Source organism: Diabrotica undecimpunctata, chromosome 6 (assembly GCF_040954645.1).
Source record: "Diabrotica undecimpunctata isolate CICGRU chromosome 6, icDiaUnde3, whole genome shotgun sequence".
NCBI lineage: Eukaryota > Metazoa > Arthropoda > Insecta > Coleoptera > Chrysomelidae > Diabrotica > Diabrotica undecimpunctata.
This window is the reverse complement of record NC_092808.1, coordinates 112,322,049-112,340,187: the sequence shown is the minus strand read 5'-3', so window position 1 is coordinate 112,340,187 and position 18,139 is coordinate 112,322,049. Positions and strand designations below refer to the sequence as shown.

The window sequence follows — 18,139 nt, the reverse complement described above, 5'->3', positions numbered from 1 at the left end:
TCGCCAATAAAAATAGCAAGAATCAATAAACATAAAGCATCTTTATATTACCACGCAACCCGTTAACATTATGCTTACTGATAAGTGGTTAAACCGATAAATGCTAAATATTTCATGTAAAACATTGACTAACGGAAAATGTTTTGAATTATAAGACAGTTAAAGTTTATAATTGCTAAAAACCAGCTACTTTATATTTATCGACTAGAAGGATATAGTCTGATTTATAAAGAAAGACAGGACATTAGGGAGGTTAAAATTATCTTAAATTAATAATTCAGAACGATATTTTAACCATTTAACAAAAAGTAAAGCTTATCTAATGTTACTTTCGTACAGGTGTGAGAGTAAATAATGAGAAATAGTATTCAATTTCAGAATGCATGGCTATTTTAAGTAAAAAACAATCTAAATTTAGTGTATTATTACACAATATTTTACAATTTTTTGACAAAATCGGTGCAATTATTCAAGGAAACAGATAATAATATTGAATAACAATTCGATATGGCCGAATTGTTATTAAAACATTATGGTTGAAGCAACGCCGAAAGAATCCATTTTAGTAATAGCTCTACACGTAATTGTAATACACCACAAGTAAACTCATTGTAAAAATATGCCTAAAAAAATAGGAAGAACATAAAAAATAAACGCTGTTTAAAGAAAACAAGATACATACATTGATATTTCATTTATAACCTTACCTGATTTCCTGGAATACCCATCGCATTATCAAAATTTGATAATCTTGAAGTATTAGGCTGTGGTGCTCTTGAATTAATCCTGGGCATTGGAATTCCAGAGTTAGGGCCTCCTTTGGGCGTGTATTTAAAGCTTGAAATTGGTAACTTGGTCGGAGTTGAAGATGGAATAGATTTTGGCTGACTGTGTCTACAAATTATTTCAAGTGTCAGTGTATATAAACAAGTTATAAAACGATATAGTGCTTTCTTAATATAGTCAGCTTAGAAAATAGGTTTAATCCAGACCACAGCCTGTAAATCCAATGTACCATTAAAAACACTGGCGATGAAAGGCTACACTCCTTGAAAATACAAAATTTAATAATGGATTGAATGCTATGCTTTCAAATCAGATAAATAAACAAACAGTATTTTATATCGGCAACAGTGATACATTCCTCGATAAGAAAGGAGAAAGCAGGTTCCTTTACTTTAACAGAATTTACTGTTTCAATGTGTACTATATAATAATTAATTGAAAAAAAAAAATGGCAAAAAATAGACCAGTACACATGGCATTCATAGATTTAAAGAAGGCATATGACACGGTCCCCAGAAAACAACTATGGAATAGGATGAAGGAAATCGGAATAACTCAGAGGTTAATAGAAGCCGTAAAAAACCTTTACAACAACAACAAGGTAAGAGTTAAAACCGGCAATAAATACTCCAACGAATTTAAGACCACAAAAGGCCTATTGCAGGGATGCTCTACATCTCCGACACTGTTCAAGATATTCCTCGAACAAATATTAAAACCACGGAAAAGGAAATGTGAAGGGATGGGAATACCAATCCGGGACAACTTCTTGTACACATTAAGCTTTGCAGATGACCAAGTGGTAACGGCTCAAGACGAAGAAGATCTGTGCTATATGCTCCGAAAATTAGAAAAGGAATACACAAAAAATGGACTGGAAATAAATCTAGAAAAGGCCGAATATTTAGCAACAGAGCAAGAACCAGTGAGAAACTTGGAAATGGACGATAATAGGGAAATTAACGGCACTGACAAATTCAAATATTTAGGATTCATACTCTCAAAAAATGGAACCACCGAGCAAGAGATAACCAGCAAATTAGCACAGACAAGAACATGTATTAAACAAATGAACGGGGTACTGTGGGATAGACAGATTACCAGAAATACAAAGAAGAGAATTTATAACACCTTGGTACGCAGTATAATGACCTATGGAGCAGAGAATTGGGTAATAAATAAACGAAACAGGTCCAAAATCACAGCAACTGAAATGGAGTTCATGAGAAGAAGCTGCAGAGTGACAAAAATGGATCGCATCAGAAATAAGAAGATAAAACGAAGAATGGCAGTAGAACAAGACATACTCAGCTACATCGAAGAAAAACGTTTAATTTGGTATGGACATGTGAGAAGAACAGATCATGCAAGGAGGATAGCAAAGATTTCGGATTGGAGCCCAATAGGAAGGAGGAAAAGAGGTAGACCCCGAAGATCATGGAGGGATGAAATGGACGAGGCCATGGAAAGACGAGACCTTAGAGATGGAGAATGGCAGAACAGAAAGGACTGGAGACGTTGGCTGAAAGAAGGAAGGCGGCGACAGCTCTAAAAATCCTTATATAGATAGATAGAATGTGTGCTAGTAATTCAATTAATTCAAAAGGTATAATCTTTATTAAAAATGATAATTTTATAAGAAAGACTGACCAAGAAATTTTATGATCATCTTCATGAAAGAATTTAAAGTTTAGGAGAACTTAGGTTGAATATTAACAAACTTTGAAATCGATAACCGACAAAATCGGTTCATACTATGATCACTTAGAAAATTTAGCGGCTAAAAAACGATGGTATTTTGAACCAACGCGAAATTAGATAGTTGAAGGAACCACTTAATAAATAGATAATAATTTTAGTTTTGAAGTTATAAATTTCTTATTAGAATTTTTATTTTCTTTAGAATGTCTTTTAGCTAGAACAGTGATAAAAAGTGAATACAGATAGACATATTTTGGAAATTAAAGCGATCTAATATTTTACGTTTCTGGTTAAAATGACAGTATACGCAACAAGTACTCTACTAGCGAGATATTATCAGTAACTGTAATGACTACTAAAACAATATGTGGCAATGACTAGATCGTAGACCATGGCAAAATGTTTCTCTTCTATGTTAATTACTTGGAGTTTCAAAACTTATAAATTATTTATAATTTAATAAAAACAATATTAAATAACAACTCGATCTGATAACCCTTTAGAAAGAAGAGGATACTGAATATATTGAAATCTCCATAATGTTCAACTGTAAATGACAGCTTGACGTGGACTATCCATACTAAAAGTTTCAATTATTCGTATAGTTACTACTAGTTCTAAAAGTTTCTTTAACTATAAATTACCTTAACTTACAAAAGAATTTCTAGTAATTTCAACAACATTTTTTAAAAACTCTTTTCATCTACCTCTTGATATACGAAAACAAAGAAGGTATATCAAAGATGTGTGTTTATTTCTTGAAACATTTTATATTTACCTGTTATTTTGCATTCCAATACTAATACAGTCAGCTAAAATGTCTTCATCAACATCTGATTCCACTACAAATTCATCATTAATGTCAGAATTAGCTGTTTCCTTTTCTTCGTCTTTTTTCTCTACCTCCTCATTTTCGACTTTTTCTTCGTCGATTCTCTCTTCCGGTTTAATTCCAATGGCCTAAAAATAAAATGCATTAAATAAATATGACGTTTATATACAACCTAATAGTTTTAACAACTTATGTTCCAAACGTTAAAAAAATAAAACATTTCAAGATCATATTTTGATAGACTTTATCTTAACGTCAAGTTAGGTATTCAAACTTTTACGGTCGACACTCGTAAACCTAATTTTTATCATATTCCAGGCGTTCTCGATGGGATTAAGGTCGGGCGAGTTACCTGGCCATTCCAATACGTTGATATTGTGATCATTCAAGAACTTTGACATTGTCTTGGCCTTTGACACCCCATACCATTACACTTTCAGGATGTTTTGACGGTTTTAACTGTGAAGTTTGAATCGTACCTTAACGCGGTGTGTGGACGACGAACAAATTTTTTAGCTTCTTCTTACTACCCTGAACGTACTTTCGTCACTGAATATGACTTTTTTACATTGTTCAGGTCTCCAATGCTGATATCTTTTACAAAAATATAATATTTTTTTCTTCACTGCTTTTGTAAGCGACGGCTTCTTTGCAGCACGTCGACTTGGTAATGCTAGATCTTTCTGAAGCCGGTGGTAAATCGTTCTTATTGAAACGCTCTAAAGGAGATCAGGACGTTTATTTTTGAGTTATGTGGCAGTTATGGAAGATTCAACATTACTTCACGCCTGATGATGGTGTCAGTCCTAGATAATGTTTTTTTAGGAGCTCCAGAACCAGGTTTTCTTTCCGAAACAGTCCCTGAAGGCAACAACGCAGCCGACCATTTCAATTGATAAATTGCCTCTCTTGAAACACCAATATCACGTGCTACGGTAATTACAGAATCCCCTTTCTCAAGAAACGTTAAAGCACGAACTTTTTCCTATTGTGTGAGTTTCTTTCGACCCATATTTTTCACTTCAATTTAGAATTTCACGATTCCAAACTTTACCGAGTAAATAAAAAGACGTTTAAAACTGACTACTCGCACAAAGCCAACTATGTACAGTACAAACACTCAGAATAAACTAAACAAACTAAGCGGTCAGTAAACTAAAAGACAGCCGTCGTCGCAAGTACGTTATCCCCTCGCCCCTCAAATGCTATACAAGCGCAGACAGAACGCATGCAATTTTTCTTCGAATTTAGCGATTTATTTGGCAATATAAAGTGGCCGGCACTGTACTTTGCGTATGCATGAGTCATAGTAGTTAGATAATCCACTACCTCTACAATAAAATATTTAATCTTAATAAGAATAACAACATGAACAAAACTTTTAAGAAATTGTGAAATATGCGATGATCCAGCAACCATTAAATGAATTTTAAATGAAGTACAAAGGAAGTAGAGCACAAAAAGACGATGCTTTGGAAAGATCTACAAGGAGTAAGTCAAAAATAATTTCGAACGAGGGTAACAAACAATTTTTTTATAATTTTAAGTGTCTATCAAACGCATATGACGTACGAAATATGTACAGTGCACAGATTCTAAACATGCCGGTGGGAGATGGCTTCTATGCGTTGTATTATAGTTGGTGTATGAGAGAAAAAGTTTTCGAAATAATGAAATAACAAATTTTATATTATTATTTGTTATTTCATTATTTTGAAAACTTTCTCTCATACATCGACTATAATACAGCGCATAGAAGCCATCTCCCACCGGCACATTTAGAATCTGTGCACTGTACGCATATGTACGAAAAAAAAAATCACTTTTCCCATTGACAGTCGAAGAACCTGAAAGTAGTAAAACTACTGGAAGAAATTGACCTATGTATTAAGTAATTCCAAGTTGTGTATAACTTCTCGAGTATTAGTGATTCGGGGAAAACAATAACGTACAGAGAGAAGAAAAAAAAACGAAATTCTACATAATTTTACTAGTCACGATGATCCAAAATTAAAACAACAACAAAGTGTAAATAAAACGATGAACCCAAACAGATTCGAAAAAATACTTTATTAACCCTTTACCGCATCATGTGCCATAAATGGCATAAACAAAAATTATTTTTTTTTAATTTTAATTCAATTTTTGTCGTAGCTGAATGGCAGCCCATATCTGACACGTACTAATAGTGTACGTGAGATATGCGGCATAGTTCTGACGGCGAGATAGGCAGCCGTGCGCAGTTTCAAGTTCATTCTTGTTGAAATTCTGAACCACGTGAAACAGTGCTCGAAGTTATTTTCCATAGTAAAAACGTTTTTTACGCCGAGAAAAAATTTAAATTTATTAGGTACTACTGCTTAGGTAAGTACTAAAAACTAAGAATGTTAAAAGTCTCTCGAAAACCCCAAAAAGGGTTTGTGCTATATATGGCACACTATGAAGTTATGGACTCATTGATTGTTTTTGTAGATATGGATCCGAAACTCTTTTATGGTACAATGAATGCAGTTAGAATTCCAAATAGTACTAATAGTGAAGAATCCAGATCTCTCCGATGAAGACGGCACAAATGAGATGATATTGTGTCAAGATAGTGACAATGAGGAGCGAGAAAATTTACCAAGCAATGTCAAGGAAACTCTCATTTCTGCCACATCCTCAGATGATGATACTCCTTTGTCTGAAAGACTACGATATAAAAGGAAGCAATCTCATAATTGGGTGAAACGAAATCTGAGAATATCAGAAAATAATACAAAATTTACTGGTTTTGAAAATTGACCTTCTTCGATTTTAAAATTAGAAACTCCGGTCCAATCTTTTAATTTTCTCTTTCCTGATAGTCTTATAGAGCATATCACAGACCAATCAAATTTATACTCAGTGCAACAACGTTTAGATAAACCAGCTAATATAAAAAAACATGAAATGGAACAATTTATAGGAATTACTATTTACATCAACAAAACACTATTGGAATGCCAATATTGGCCACTGAGCATTTAGCGATGTGATGAGCTCTAACAGATTCGAAGAAATAAAACGTTTCTTGCATTTCAATAACAATGATGACATGATTGAAAATGATCAGCCTGGACATGACAGATTATTCAAAATTAGACCTGTTCTGAGCCAAATTTCTAGCTGTAGACGAACAGATTATACCAACAAAAGCGCGAAGCCAGCTAAAGCAGTATAACCCAAAAAAACCACATAAGTGGGGTTCAAAAACTTTGTACTGAGTGGTATTTCAGGATTCAGCTATGACTTTAATTTGTTTGCTGGTTCCCAGAGTATATTTTACCTCTAGGAGCACCAAATCTTAGTATGAGCAGCAACGTGGTTGTCAAATTAGCAGATTCGATACCAAAACATCAACATTACAATTGGTTCACCAGCATACCTCTTATGATATATCTGACCAAAGAGGTCATTTTACGTTTGGGAAAAGTAAGACTTAATCGTGTTCCTGGAGTTGTGACGCCAGCTGAGAAAGAAATGAAGAAGCGCGGCAAAGGTCATATGGTAGAGAAAATAGCCAATATAGACAATGTGGATGTCAGTGTAGTATCCTGGTTTGATAATAAATGTCAACATATGCTGGAAGTGAACCAAATGGAGAAAAAAGAAGATTTTTCAAACAAGAAAGTATACATAAAATGATACCTTGACTCCTAACAGTGTCCTAATCTACAACAATTACATGGGAGGTGTAGATCTCCTTGATTCCATGTTTGGATTTTATCGTATAAAAAGCAGGTCAAAGAAATATTATTTATGAATATTTTTTCATTTCATTGACATGACAGCTGTGAACTGTTGGTTATTAGCCAAAAGAGCGAATAAATTTGATTTACCCCTTTTGGATACCAAACTAGCAATAGCCGATGCTCTATGCAAAGCCGGAAAACCAATTAAACAGAACAGAGTAGGAAGACCGTCAAGTAGCAGGATTCAGCAGATGTACGAGAATAAACGAAAAAAGGGACCCACTAAAGAAATACCCCAAGAAGACATCCGTAAAGATGGGCTTGATCATTTTCGCTATTGGCATGAGAGCACTAGGTCAAGATGCACATTTCCAGGCTGTACAGGGAAAACATAATATAGTGTGCACAAAATGCACAATACCGTTGTGTATTAATAAAGAAAGAAACTGTTATTTGTAGTTTCATACTGTATAGTGTATATTGTAGCTTCAAAATAGTTTGACTTTAATTTTAATTTGGTACCGAAATCTTTTTTTTTGTCAATAAAGTTTTCCTCGTAGGTAGATTTTTTTCAATATTTTTACGTAAAAATAGAATTAAAATTCTTATCTGAGAATTTATTTTTGACAAAAAACAAAAATTTATGCGGTAAAGGGTCAAGTAAACCCCGAATTGTGTATACAAAACTAATGTTTAATTTTAAAAACATTTTATGTTTTTTTCAGAGCTATTATAACCATATTGAAAATAATGTCAGAAACTGCCTTATCAACAGTGCTTTTTGCAAAAAGAAAACTTGAGCTGAAGTTAGAAGCACCTAAAATTGGACTAAATATTAACAAAAGGAAAATATGGAATGCACAAAATCAGATCGGCATGAAAACCTAAGGTAGATAATTTACAGTCTGTCCCAAACCCTTCTTTCAGTGCGTCACTAATTTTGACGTCATATAGGATTTTAAGAATGTCGAGAATTATTGCATGACATTTTAGTTAAATTTGACAGTTGACATATTTAAAATATTTTTGTGACAATAAATACAAAATTAAATTTTCACTGTAAAATGTCTGATAATACTAACCTGGAATGACAGTTGTCATTTTATCAGTCGACATTGTGAAAGTACTGTCACGATCGAGACAATCTGCGTCAAATTATATTTATGCGCATCATTGATTGGATATTTATTTAGCGTATTCTAAACTCCAACCAATTATACATCCGTAAGTAGAATTAGCTTTACGATAAATAATTTTCTGAGTTCTATGTATAATAATCACAGACTCACTTTTTTTTCTGTCACTTCTAGCTTAATGTGTTAAAGAGAATTCGATCAACTATGACGCACTGAAAGAAGGGTTTGGGATGAACTACACGTAGTAAGTTCTCGAGAACGATTTTCGAGGTTTAAAACGAAACTTCAAATAATGTGGTTATTCTAGTTAAATACATAAAAGATTTGCTTGGGCATTATAAAAAGAATTATAAAACAGAATTTCGTGTTGTACAATACAAATGTATAACATGAAATACAATATTAAAAATTTATTTATTTAACAACAATATTGTACTGAATTAAATAATACTCTAATAACGTAAAAACTACTACAAAAAATTTTAACATGATAAACTTTACCTGCTCAATATTATCTTCTTGTTCGTCAATGGTGAGACTGCTTAAGCTTGTCGTCGTTGAGAACTGAATTGGTGTACTTTCTTCTTTGAATTTAGTTACGTTGTCTTCAAAAACACTTGGTTTAGGTAAAGTTCTAGCAGCTGGCTGAGGTCTGTTTTCTGAGGTTATTCTTGTCTATGGTTTAAAAAATAAATATTTTCAAATACACTTTTTAGTAAATAGATATTATTTATAAAAAATATGAAACCATTACACACGACTGATATGTGTTCTACATTTACGATGAACTCAAATACAAACATCAACAAACAACTGTAATGGATTTTTCGATTATGCAATGCCAGTTGTTATAAGGTGTAATTATATGCGTAAAGGTATAATTATAAAATATTTAAATGTATTTTCCGTCGTTTTAAAAAATAACAGTATTTCGTCGGATAAAAGATAATAATTGTCAAAATACAGTTGTCGCTCGATGGTCTTCCATTCATATTTTCTTTACAATATTGAACTCGTTAGACCGGGGCCGAAGCCTGTGAAAATGGTAAAAATTGAAAAAAATAGTAAAAGGATTGAACATTGGAAAAGTAAGAAAATATAACAAAAATTAAAGGAAAAATAATTTAAGGACGAGCTGAGATCGAGAAGTGGAAGGGGAGTTTTTAAGGGTACAAAATGTTTTACAACGATTTCCGGCCAAACGGCAACTTGTGTATTTACACTTTTTCACATAACCCCAAAATTTATGTGAAAAATTCAAAATAACCTAGTCACTGTTTTTTTTGTCTTAAAAAAAAAAAATAATTTTTCACGAAATTCGATGAAAACTTTTTATGTCCCAAACATACTGTAATTTTTAATCTAATAGCTTCAGAACAATAGTATGTTTTTTATTTGAAATATTTATGTTTTCCCTTAAGTATTTGATTTATTATTGAAATAGCGCCCTAATTTTCAATAGAAAATCCTCACGTCAAAATATCTGCTTTTTTTTTTTAAGTTTGTGCGCTTTTTGTTCGTTAAAACCTCTATTTTTTGAGGCTGTAAAAAAATATACATTACCGTGGCGACTTTTCTCAGAAAATAAAAAAAAGGGAAACATTTTTTTTCTTTAATCGATCTGCAAAATTTTGAGCTATTTTTTATTATTAACTATTTATTATAGTTTAATTATTCGAAAAACGCACCAAATAAATTAATAAAATTAATATTTTATAAGACATCTACAATATTTTGACAAAGTTGTAGGATATTTATTAAATTATATTCTCAGATGACTATTTATTGCTATTTTAAGGTAACTTTGTAACACTTGCCGTGCTACAATAATATTACAAGGCCAGAATCGCTCGTTGTCGAAGAGAATAGGGCGGGGTTATAGAAACTATATCGTATTTTAAATTCAAGCACAATTAGATAATATGAAATTATAATTTATTATTGGACGCCACCCCTGGTTTATCCTCGAAGGGGAAGAGCAAAAAAAAATTAAGATTTATTGAAAGTTTACAAGAAAACTATTCTTTATTATTTCTTAGTAATGAACAAAAAGAAAACATTAAAAGTTACGTCATCCCAAAGGGATTCCAAAATATTATTTTATGTTAACATTATCATAAACAAAAAATCTTTGTATCGTATTAAATTAAGAATTGGTTATAAAGAAAATGAATGTATATATATATTAACCCCAAATTTCGAAATTTGTTTACATTGAAAATAATATAGTTATTTATCAACTAGCAACAATGAAGAAAATAAACCTTTAAATTAAATTAGAACACTTCACTATATTTTCATTTTTTTTTGAGTTCATAATCATTTCTGTTGTCTTGAAAGTAGGTATAATAAAAATTGGTACAACCTTAATCTGCTCTGTTTCTCTTCTTGTTTAATAAGTCACCAAATAAACCATTGATTCAGCTACGTACTATATAAAATCACCACCATCCTAGATAAGAGGGGTTAGGGATTCCAAAAAAAGATACTGCTACTGGGCCATGATCTGGAATAACTCCATAGCAATACTATCTTGCGACGAGTATTAGAAATATAATATCAGCATTATAGCCTCTCCAATAAGGGTCTAAAAAAATAAATATCTATCTGAAATATGGACAAGAAAAGGATTTATTTGCTCACCTCTGAATTGAGACCCACTTTGGAAACACGTCTTAACGGTTGGACGGTCTTAACAGAAAAGAGCGAAGCGCTGTCATGGCGCCTGAATCTGGAAATTGGGCGTGAGTGACAAGTTGAAAAATATGCTCATCTACCGGATATATTTGGGAATTACAGAAGAATCCTTGAGTCGGCTACAGGTAGGTACTTGACAGATAGATGGGGCTATTAGTTTAAAAAAAAAAATATAATCGAAATATATAATGAGTTTCTTTTAAATCTTTTGAAACGGTTACACAGCCCTCCCCACGATTTCAACTGGGTACCAGCGTGGAATCGGACTAGGCATGGTGGCACACCATACTAACCTTTTCAAAAGTGGGAATAGATATACGGAGAGGTAAGACAAACAGAATGGACAAATGTAGCTACAATCTGGACTCACAGAATCCTTCTTTCACAACTCACGTGGGAACAACTCAAAGATTTCAGAACAAAGCGAAACAGATTGCATAGAATATTTATGACTCAACTATAAAAATGTAAACAAAAAAAAATTGCATTCTCACTCTCAAAATTCATAGGGTATTTCACCTATAACCAATATCATGAACAAAGCGGAATAAAACAAAACATATCTACAAATCATTATTTGAGACCAAATGCTCGCATTCAATCGAAACAATATAATTAAGATATTATTATTTGAAATTTCATAAGTAATATAAAGCAAAACATACTAGTGTTTTCACCAAGATACAAAACAGATAATTTACTGCGTAGTCGTTATGAGACCTAACACAATAAAACACAAAAAAAATAATGTTATCGTTTGTTCGGAAGCGTAGAGTCTTTCATCTATGACTTAATCCACGAATAACATAAGAATAATAATACAATCGTATCATTAACGCCATAAGATACAAAATACAAATGTGTCATCGTTTGTTCGGAAGCATAGAGTCTTTCATCTATGACTTAATCCACGAATAACATAAGGTAATAACGCAGCGCGTCATTATAGACACATTTAGAAATACACAAATAAAAGGAAAAAGTTACTAATAGTTCAAAATTGGATACATTAAAGTTCTACAAAGACAAGCCTTAATAAGTTTACTGGGAGAGGTAGACATCAGAATTTCTGTAAGACACATACATCTATATTTAGAAACAAAAAAAAGGCTGATGTTTAGTTATTAGTATGACAACTAGAATTTGTGATAACTAACGTGTATCATCCGCCTATAATAGGGACAACATTGGTAGGTCAACTTCGGGTAGGGTCAACTTCGGGTAGGGTCTAAATAATTCTAGATTACATAACTAAACAGGTATTGGAGAACTAAAAAAAGTTTCCTGACGCGGGAGGCTGTTATTCTAGATTTATTACTGAAATACAATTATGAATGGCTTATCATTCCGACGAGTCAACTAGCGGGAATCCGCTTACTTCATCCCTAGCCTTCCTCAGTGTCTGGCCATTCAGAATATAGGATGTTAGACAGCAATAATCTTTTCAAACATTATTTTGGGGGGTTTCGAATAGAGAGTCGAAATTCGAAGGTCTTCACACTAAGAGTAAAACTTAGGCAAAATGAACAGATACTATAATGAACTATCATTGGTAACTAGACAGAGGAATCTTGATATCTTTGGTATAGATACCAAAAAAATTACTTGGATTTATAAATCCGTAAAATAAGATAAATTGAATTTTGTATCCACTTGAAGACAACTAAAGGTATGTACAATTTATTGTAATATAAACTAACATAAGCATAAAAATATCACATTCTACCAAGGCATTCTAAAAATAAAATGAGATTAAATTTTGCAAACACCCTTAAAATCAATATAGGTTCTTGGTCGGGGTAGCATAAACTTAAGATCTCGATCAATACAAACTAGAGAGAGAATAATACCGAAGTAGAATAAGATAAGATAAAAATAAAATTTATGTCGAAAAGAAATACGACATATATACATATATATAGACATATTGAACACAATAAATGATCAATATTATAATAATAAAAAGTGAAACAGTTCAACGAACTGGGGTGCGAGCCAAACTGAGTTGCTCTGGAGATCGACGTGCGGAGTCTCCTACACTACTTCCATAGGCTTGTCTCTTTGCGACAACATCTGAGATACACAAAATTATTAATTGGAATAGGGATAGGTCCACTAATCCACTTGACTATAGCAGGATGCTCCCTGACTAATAGTCAACACCACCGACATAAAACAAGGGTTGTCGAGACAGCTCAAAAAAAAATTGAAACGTGTCAACTTCCTGAAGGGAAAGAAGCACTAAGGGACAGATTTGCCGAAGCAAAGTGGTATTCAATGTACTAAGTACTAGGGTATCAGTGCTGTACTGACCCCACGCCAAAAAAATTTGGAAAGGAAACGAATCCTCTCCAGGATAAAGTTCGCGTTAGCGCAACTCTTCCTGTACACGGGCCACGGAGGGGTTGAATAGTCGCTGGAGAAGGTAGCAAAGATTAAGTACGCAAGGCGTAAAGGGAATCAACTAAAAAATTAAAAATTAAGAATGGACTGAACATTTTAGAAGAAAGGCAGGATGGCCAATAGTTCTATAAGAATATCCTCTGGGATTGATCACAGTGGAAAATTTCCAAGCAAGAAGACTGGCAAAAGGACAAAAGAAGAAAATAAATCCAAACCGTTAATACACAATCTTGGAGAAGAAGAAAGAAAAATGGGTGTATGGCATACAAGCCACAATCGCTACACAAATAGTTCAGTTTCAAACTGTTGTTTCCAAAAGAAACAAAAAAAAATCGTAAGAGTCTTCCACGAAACAAAAACTTACGATAAGACTTAAAAGGAACGGAAGAATTATTACAATCTTCCAAAGAAATAGAAAAATATTACAGTCCATCGTTAATAATAAAAAATCATGATGTTGGATGTAACACACCACAACAATAAAAAAAGTTGAACAGTAAAACATTTTTGACACCTAATTGAATCCAATATGGTCGTCATACAAATCACAAAGAAATGTTTACCATTCTTTAGCAGAACTCCAATAGAGTCAAAATAATATAAACTTTTAATTCTCAGTGGGTCATTTACGGTAGCACCAGAACTATTTCAATTGTTAAACAAACGTTGTCTTAACGTCGACATAAAGATAAAAGGTAAATTCACAATAGGCGGCAGCGGGTTGTTTCACCTCTGTATATACAAAGAGTCACAATAGACAACAGCAAACTACTTCAACCTCACTTGTGCCATATCATGAACACAAGATAATAAATGAAAGCTTTTGAGCCTTAGCCAAAAGTCTCAAAGCAAAAAGATATATGTGGTCTAATAAACTATTAGAAGACCGCAAAAATGTCAACGACAAAAAAAAAGAAAGCTGCTGCTTATACAACAGTCTGATATCACACAAATAACTCAAGATACAATAATACAGGTCACGTGCCTGTACGTCCTACAGGACATCTCGAGAAAAGAAAAAGGTAAAACCACAAATAACAATAAATTCCAGTACCAAAAACATACTTCTACTACATCTGACCACACAAAGACATAAAATTAACATAACAGAAGGAGAATAACAATATTTCCGCTCTATATTCTCAACAAAGACGCCTTAGGCAGAGAGAAACGAAGTCATATCATTACTTCCTTATACATTCAAAACAAAAGAACCATGGACTGTAAAATATAGAAAGCATTTTCCTTTTCAGGAAATAAAATTTTCTTTTCAAAGTACGAAAAAGTTAAACTATGAAAAAATAAATTTTTAAAATAAACGAAAGACAAATTAAAAAGAAAATTTAACAGATAACAGACTTAAACATATTAAAAACATCCAAGATCAAGGAACTCAACTTAAATCCTCGCAAAAAAATATTTCGCGTAATTACTCTGCACGAAACCAGATAACACATTTTAAAATTAGGTAGGTCGGGACAGCCTGTATATAGATAATTCCCAACTGTTTGCCGTAAATAGAAACCATGAATCAAGGTCAAGAAATAAAATTCACTTAATTGATTTTTCAAATAACAAACGCTAATAGCCATTTCGTTCATTTAAAATAAACACATTGAGGAATATAATTATTATGGTTCTTATAAACAAAAGACTGAACTGTATAGAAAAAGAATTGAGGACTATACAAATTGTTGAGACATAGCCCGAATAAATTCAAGGTTTCAATCAATCTAAACACTAAAAAAAGAAATAAACAAAATTCATTTTTCACTTATGGAATGTTTACCTAGGCGGACGGGGAATAAACACGTTCACATTAAGAATACCGACAAAAAGAAAATGCATGGCAAGCATTGGCGAATGATTATATCATCCTAAATACGTATCAGGATCTCACAAAACAACAGACGAGAACATTTCTACGTAATTTTACGAAGATTAAAAACGAATACATATAAATACTTTGCAAAAAATTCTAAAATAGTAGCAGTGTTGATTTAATGAAAAATTGGATAAAACAAATACACAATTTAACCAAAAAAATGGTTCAAAACATACAGACTTAATTAACCACATATACAGGGGGGTACAAAACAACTAATAATATTGAAAAAAACTCTGAAGATACAGGAATATTCAAAAGCCCCACACGCTGGATCTAATACATGCCCCACGTTGGGCGCCATTTTGTAACACTTGCCGTGCTACAATAATATTACAAGGCCAGAATCGCTCGTTGTCGAAGAGAATAGGGCGGGGTTATAGAAACTATATCGTATTTTAAATTCAAGCACAATTAGATAATATGAAATTATAATTTATTATTGGACGCCACCCCTGGTTTATCCTCGAAGGGGAAGAGCAAAAAAAAATTAAGATTTATTGAAAGTTTACAAGAAAACTATTCTTTATTATTTCTTAGTAATGAACAAAAAGAAAACATTAAAAGTTACGTCATCCCAAAGGGATTCCAAAATATTATTTTATGTTAACATTATCATAAACAAAAAATCTTTGTATCGTATTAAATTAAGAATTGGTTATAAAGAAAATGAATGTATATATATATTAACCCCAAATTTCGAAATTTGTTTACATTGAAAATAATATAGTTATTTATCAACTAGCAACAATGAAGAAAATAAACCTTTAAATTAAATTAGAACACTTCACTATATTTTCATTTTTTTTTGAGTTCATAATCATTTCTGTTGTCTTGAAAGTAGGTATAATAAAAATTGGTACAACCTTAATCTGCTCTGTTTCTCTTCTTGTTTAATAAGTCACCAAATAAACCATTGATTCAGCTACGTACTATATAAAATCACCACCATCCTAGATAAGAGGGGTTAGGGATTCCAAAAAAAGATACTGCTACTGGGCCATGATCTGGAATAACTCCATAGCAATACTATCTTGCGACGAGTATTAGAAATATAATATCAGCATTATAGCCTCTCCAATAAGGGTCTAAAAAAATAAATATCTATCTGAAATATGGACAAGAAAAGGATTTATTTGCTCACCTCTGAATTGAGACCCACTTTGGAAACACGTCTTAACGGTTGGACGGTCTTAACAGAAAAGAGCGAAGCGCTGTCATGGCGCCTGAATCTGGAAATTGGGCGTGAGTGACAAGTTGAAAAATATGCTCATCTACCGGATATATTTGGGAATTACAGAAGAATCCTTGAGTCGGCTACAGGTAGGTACTTGACAGATAGATGGGGCTATTAGTTTAAAAAAAAAATATAATCGAAATATATAATGAGTTTCTTTTAAATCTTTTGAAACGGTTACAACTTATATACCTGAATGGCCTACTGCAAATTTTAACCCGTCAAAAGGAATGCCATAGAGAAGAGGGGAAGGAGTTAGGTGGCTTATCGTTCACAAAAATATACACGCAGGCTGAGTTACTTAAAGAAAATCGTGACAAATTTACTTCTTTAAAGTAGTCTTTTGGAATATACTATTTTTGTTGGGAATAAGCCACAATTTTACTTTAAAATTAAATTTATTTGATGTTTCGATTTCCGAACTCAAATTGTGGCTTATTCCCAACAATAATAGTAAACTGCTTAAGATAGCACAAGAAAATAGCTTCAGAAAAATATTCAGAAACTTTTGGAATCTACATAGCAAAATAAATACTGTACTTGAATCTGTATCAATCAGCTATAAAATAAAAAAAAGGTGATACACTAGGCGGTACAGTAGACTGCGAAGCTTCATTCTATTTTTTCATACATCTGTATTTTTAAAGTTTAAATATATATATATATATATATATATATATATATATATATTTAATCCGAGGAGGAGGTTGTCAATCCTCTACCGGACGCGTCCCCAGGTGGCGGATAGGGGAATGCCTCCCAGATATGGGTGGTATCGGGGAAATGAAATACCCGACGCGGACCAAAACTGACAACAGTAGCTTCTGACCCAGAGTGGGCGGCTGCAAACAGCGTCTGACCCAGAGTGGGCGGCTGAACAATAGGTCCTCCAAAAGGGGGTTGTGGCGTTAGGCGTTAGCAACCTAGCACACTTAAAAAAATCTAAGGGCTAACGAACAATTGGCAGAAATGAAAAATTTTAAAATTAATCCCCGGGTGGCAATCCACCCCATCCGATACGGGGGGGGGGGCACTTCTGCTTTGAGTTCAACAAACCCGGCTTCGAAACTCAACCGAAGACAAAGACAGAGAAAACTAAGAATCGGCACATGGAATGTGCAGGGCTGGAGAACAAAAGCCAGTGAAGTAACATCAGAATTTGAAAAGATGAATCTCGATATCCTCGTCACAACGGAAACAAAAAAGAAAGGAAACGGCACGGAAAGAATAGGGGAACTAATCCATTGTTGGAGCGGAGTAGAAAAGAAAGACCGCGCAAAAGCTGGAGTTGGAATTCTACTAAAGAAGAAATGGGAAAAATCTATAGACGATTGGGAACCCATAAACGAGAGAATTGCCAAACTGAAAATCAAGATGTATGGCAGAGAACTTATAATACTAGCAACATACGGTCCAACGGAAGACAGTCCAGCCAATGACAAAGAACGATTTATCGAACAACTTCAAGAACAAATGGATAAGAGAAAACCTAAACAAGAAATAATAATAGTGGGGGATCTAAATGGAAGAGTCGAAAGACAATGACAGAACAGTTGGTCCATTTGGAGAAGACACAATTAACGACAACGGAGAAAGATTGGTAGAACTATGTGAAGTAAATGATTTGAAAATTATGAACGGATCTTACAAACACAAAAATATACATAAGTACACATGGACTCAAGAGACAAGAAAACTAAGATCCATTATTGACTACATTATCATGAACCACAAAAGCTCCATCAAAGT

At 33.1% G+C, this 18,139-nt stretch overlaps 1 protein-coding gene across 3 annotated transcripts in view; it reads right to left on the bottom strand.

Annotated features, from left to right (window-relative positions):
- LOC140443741 (uncharacterized) overlaps positions 1–18,139 on the bottom strand; it is a 242,234-nt gene that overhangs the window by 39,007 nt on the left and 185,088 nt on the right. For all 3 annotated transcript variants that reach the window (XM_072535150.1, XM_072535151.1, XM_072535152.1), the window contains 3 exons: positions 8,670–8,843; positions 3,266–3,447; positions 708–894 (listed from right to left, as the gene is read on the bottom strand). In XM_072535150.1, the coding sequence (XP_072391251.1) occupies positions 708–894; positions 3,266–3,447; positions 8,670–8,843 (543 nt within the window). The remainder of the gene's footprint in view (positions 1–707; positions 895–3,265; positions 3,448–8,669; positions 8,844–18,139) is intronic.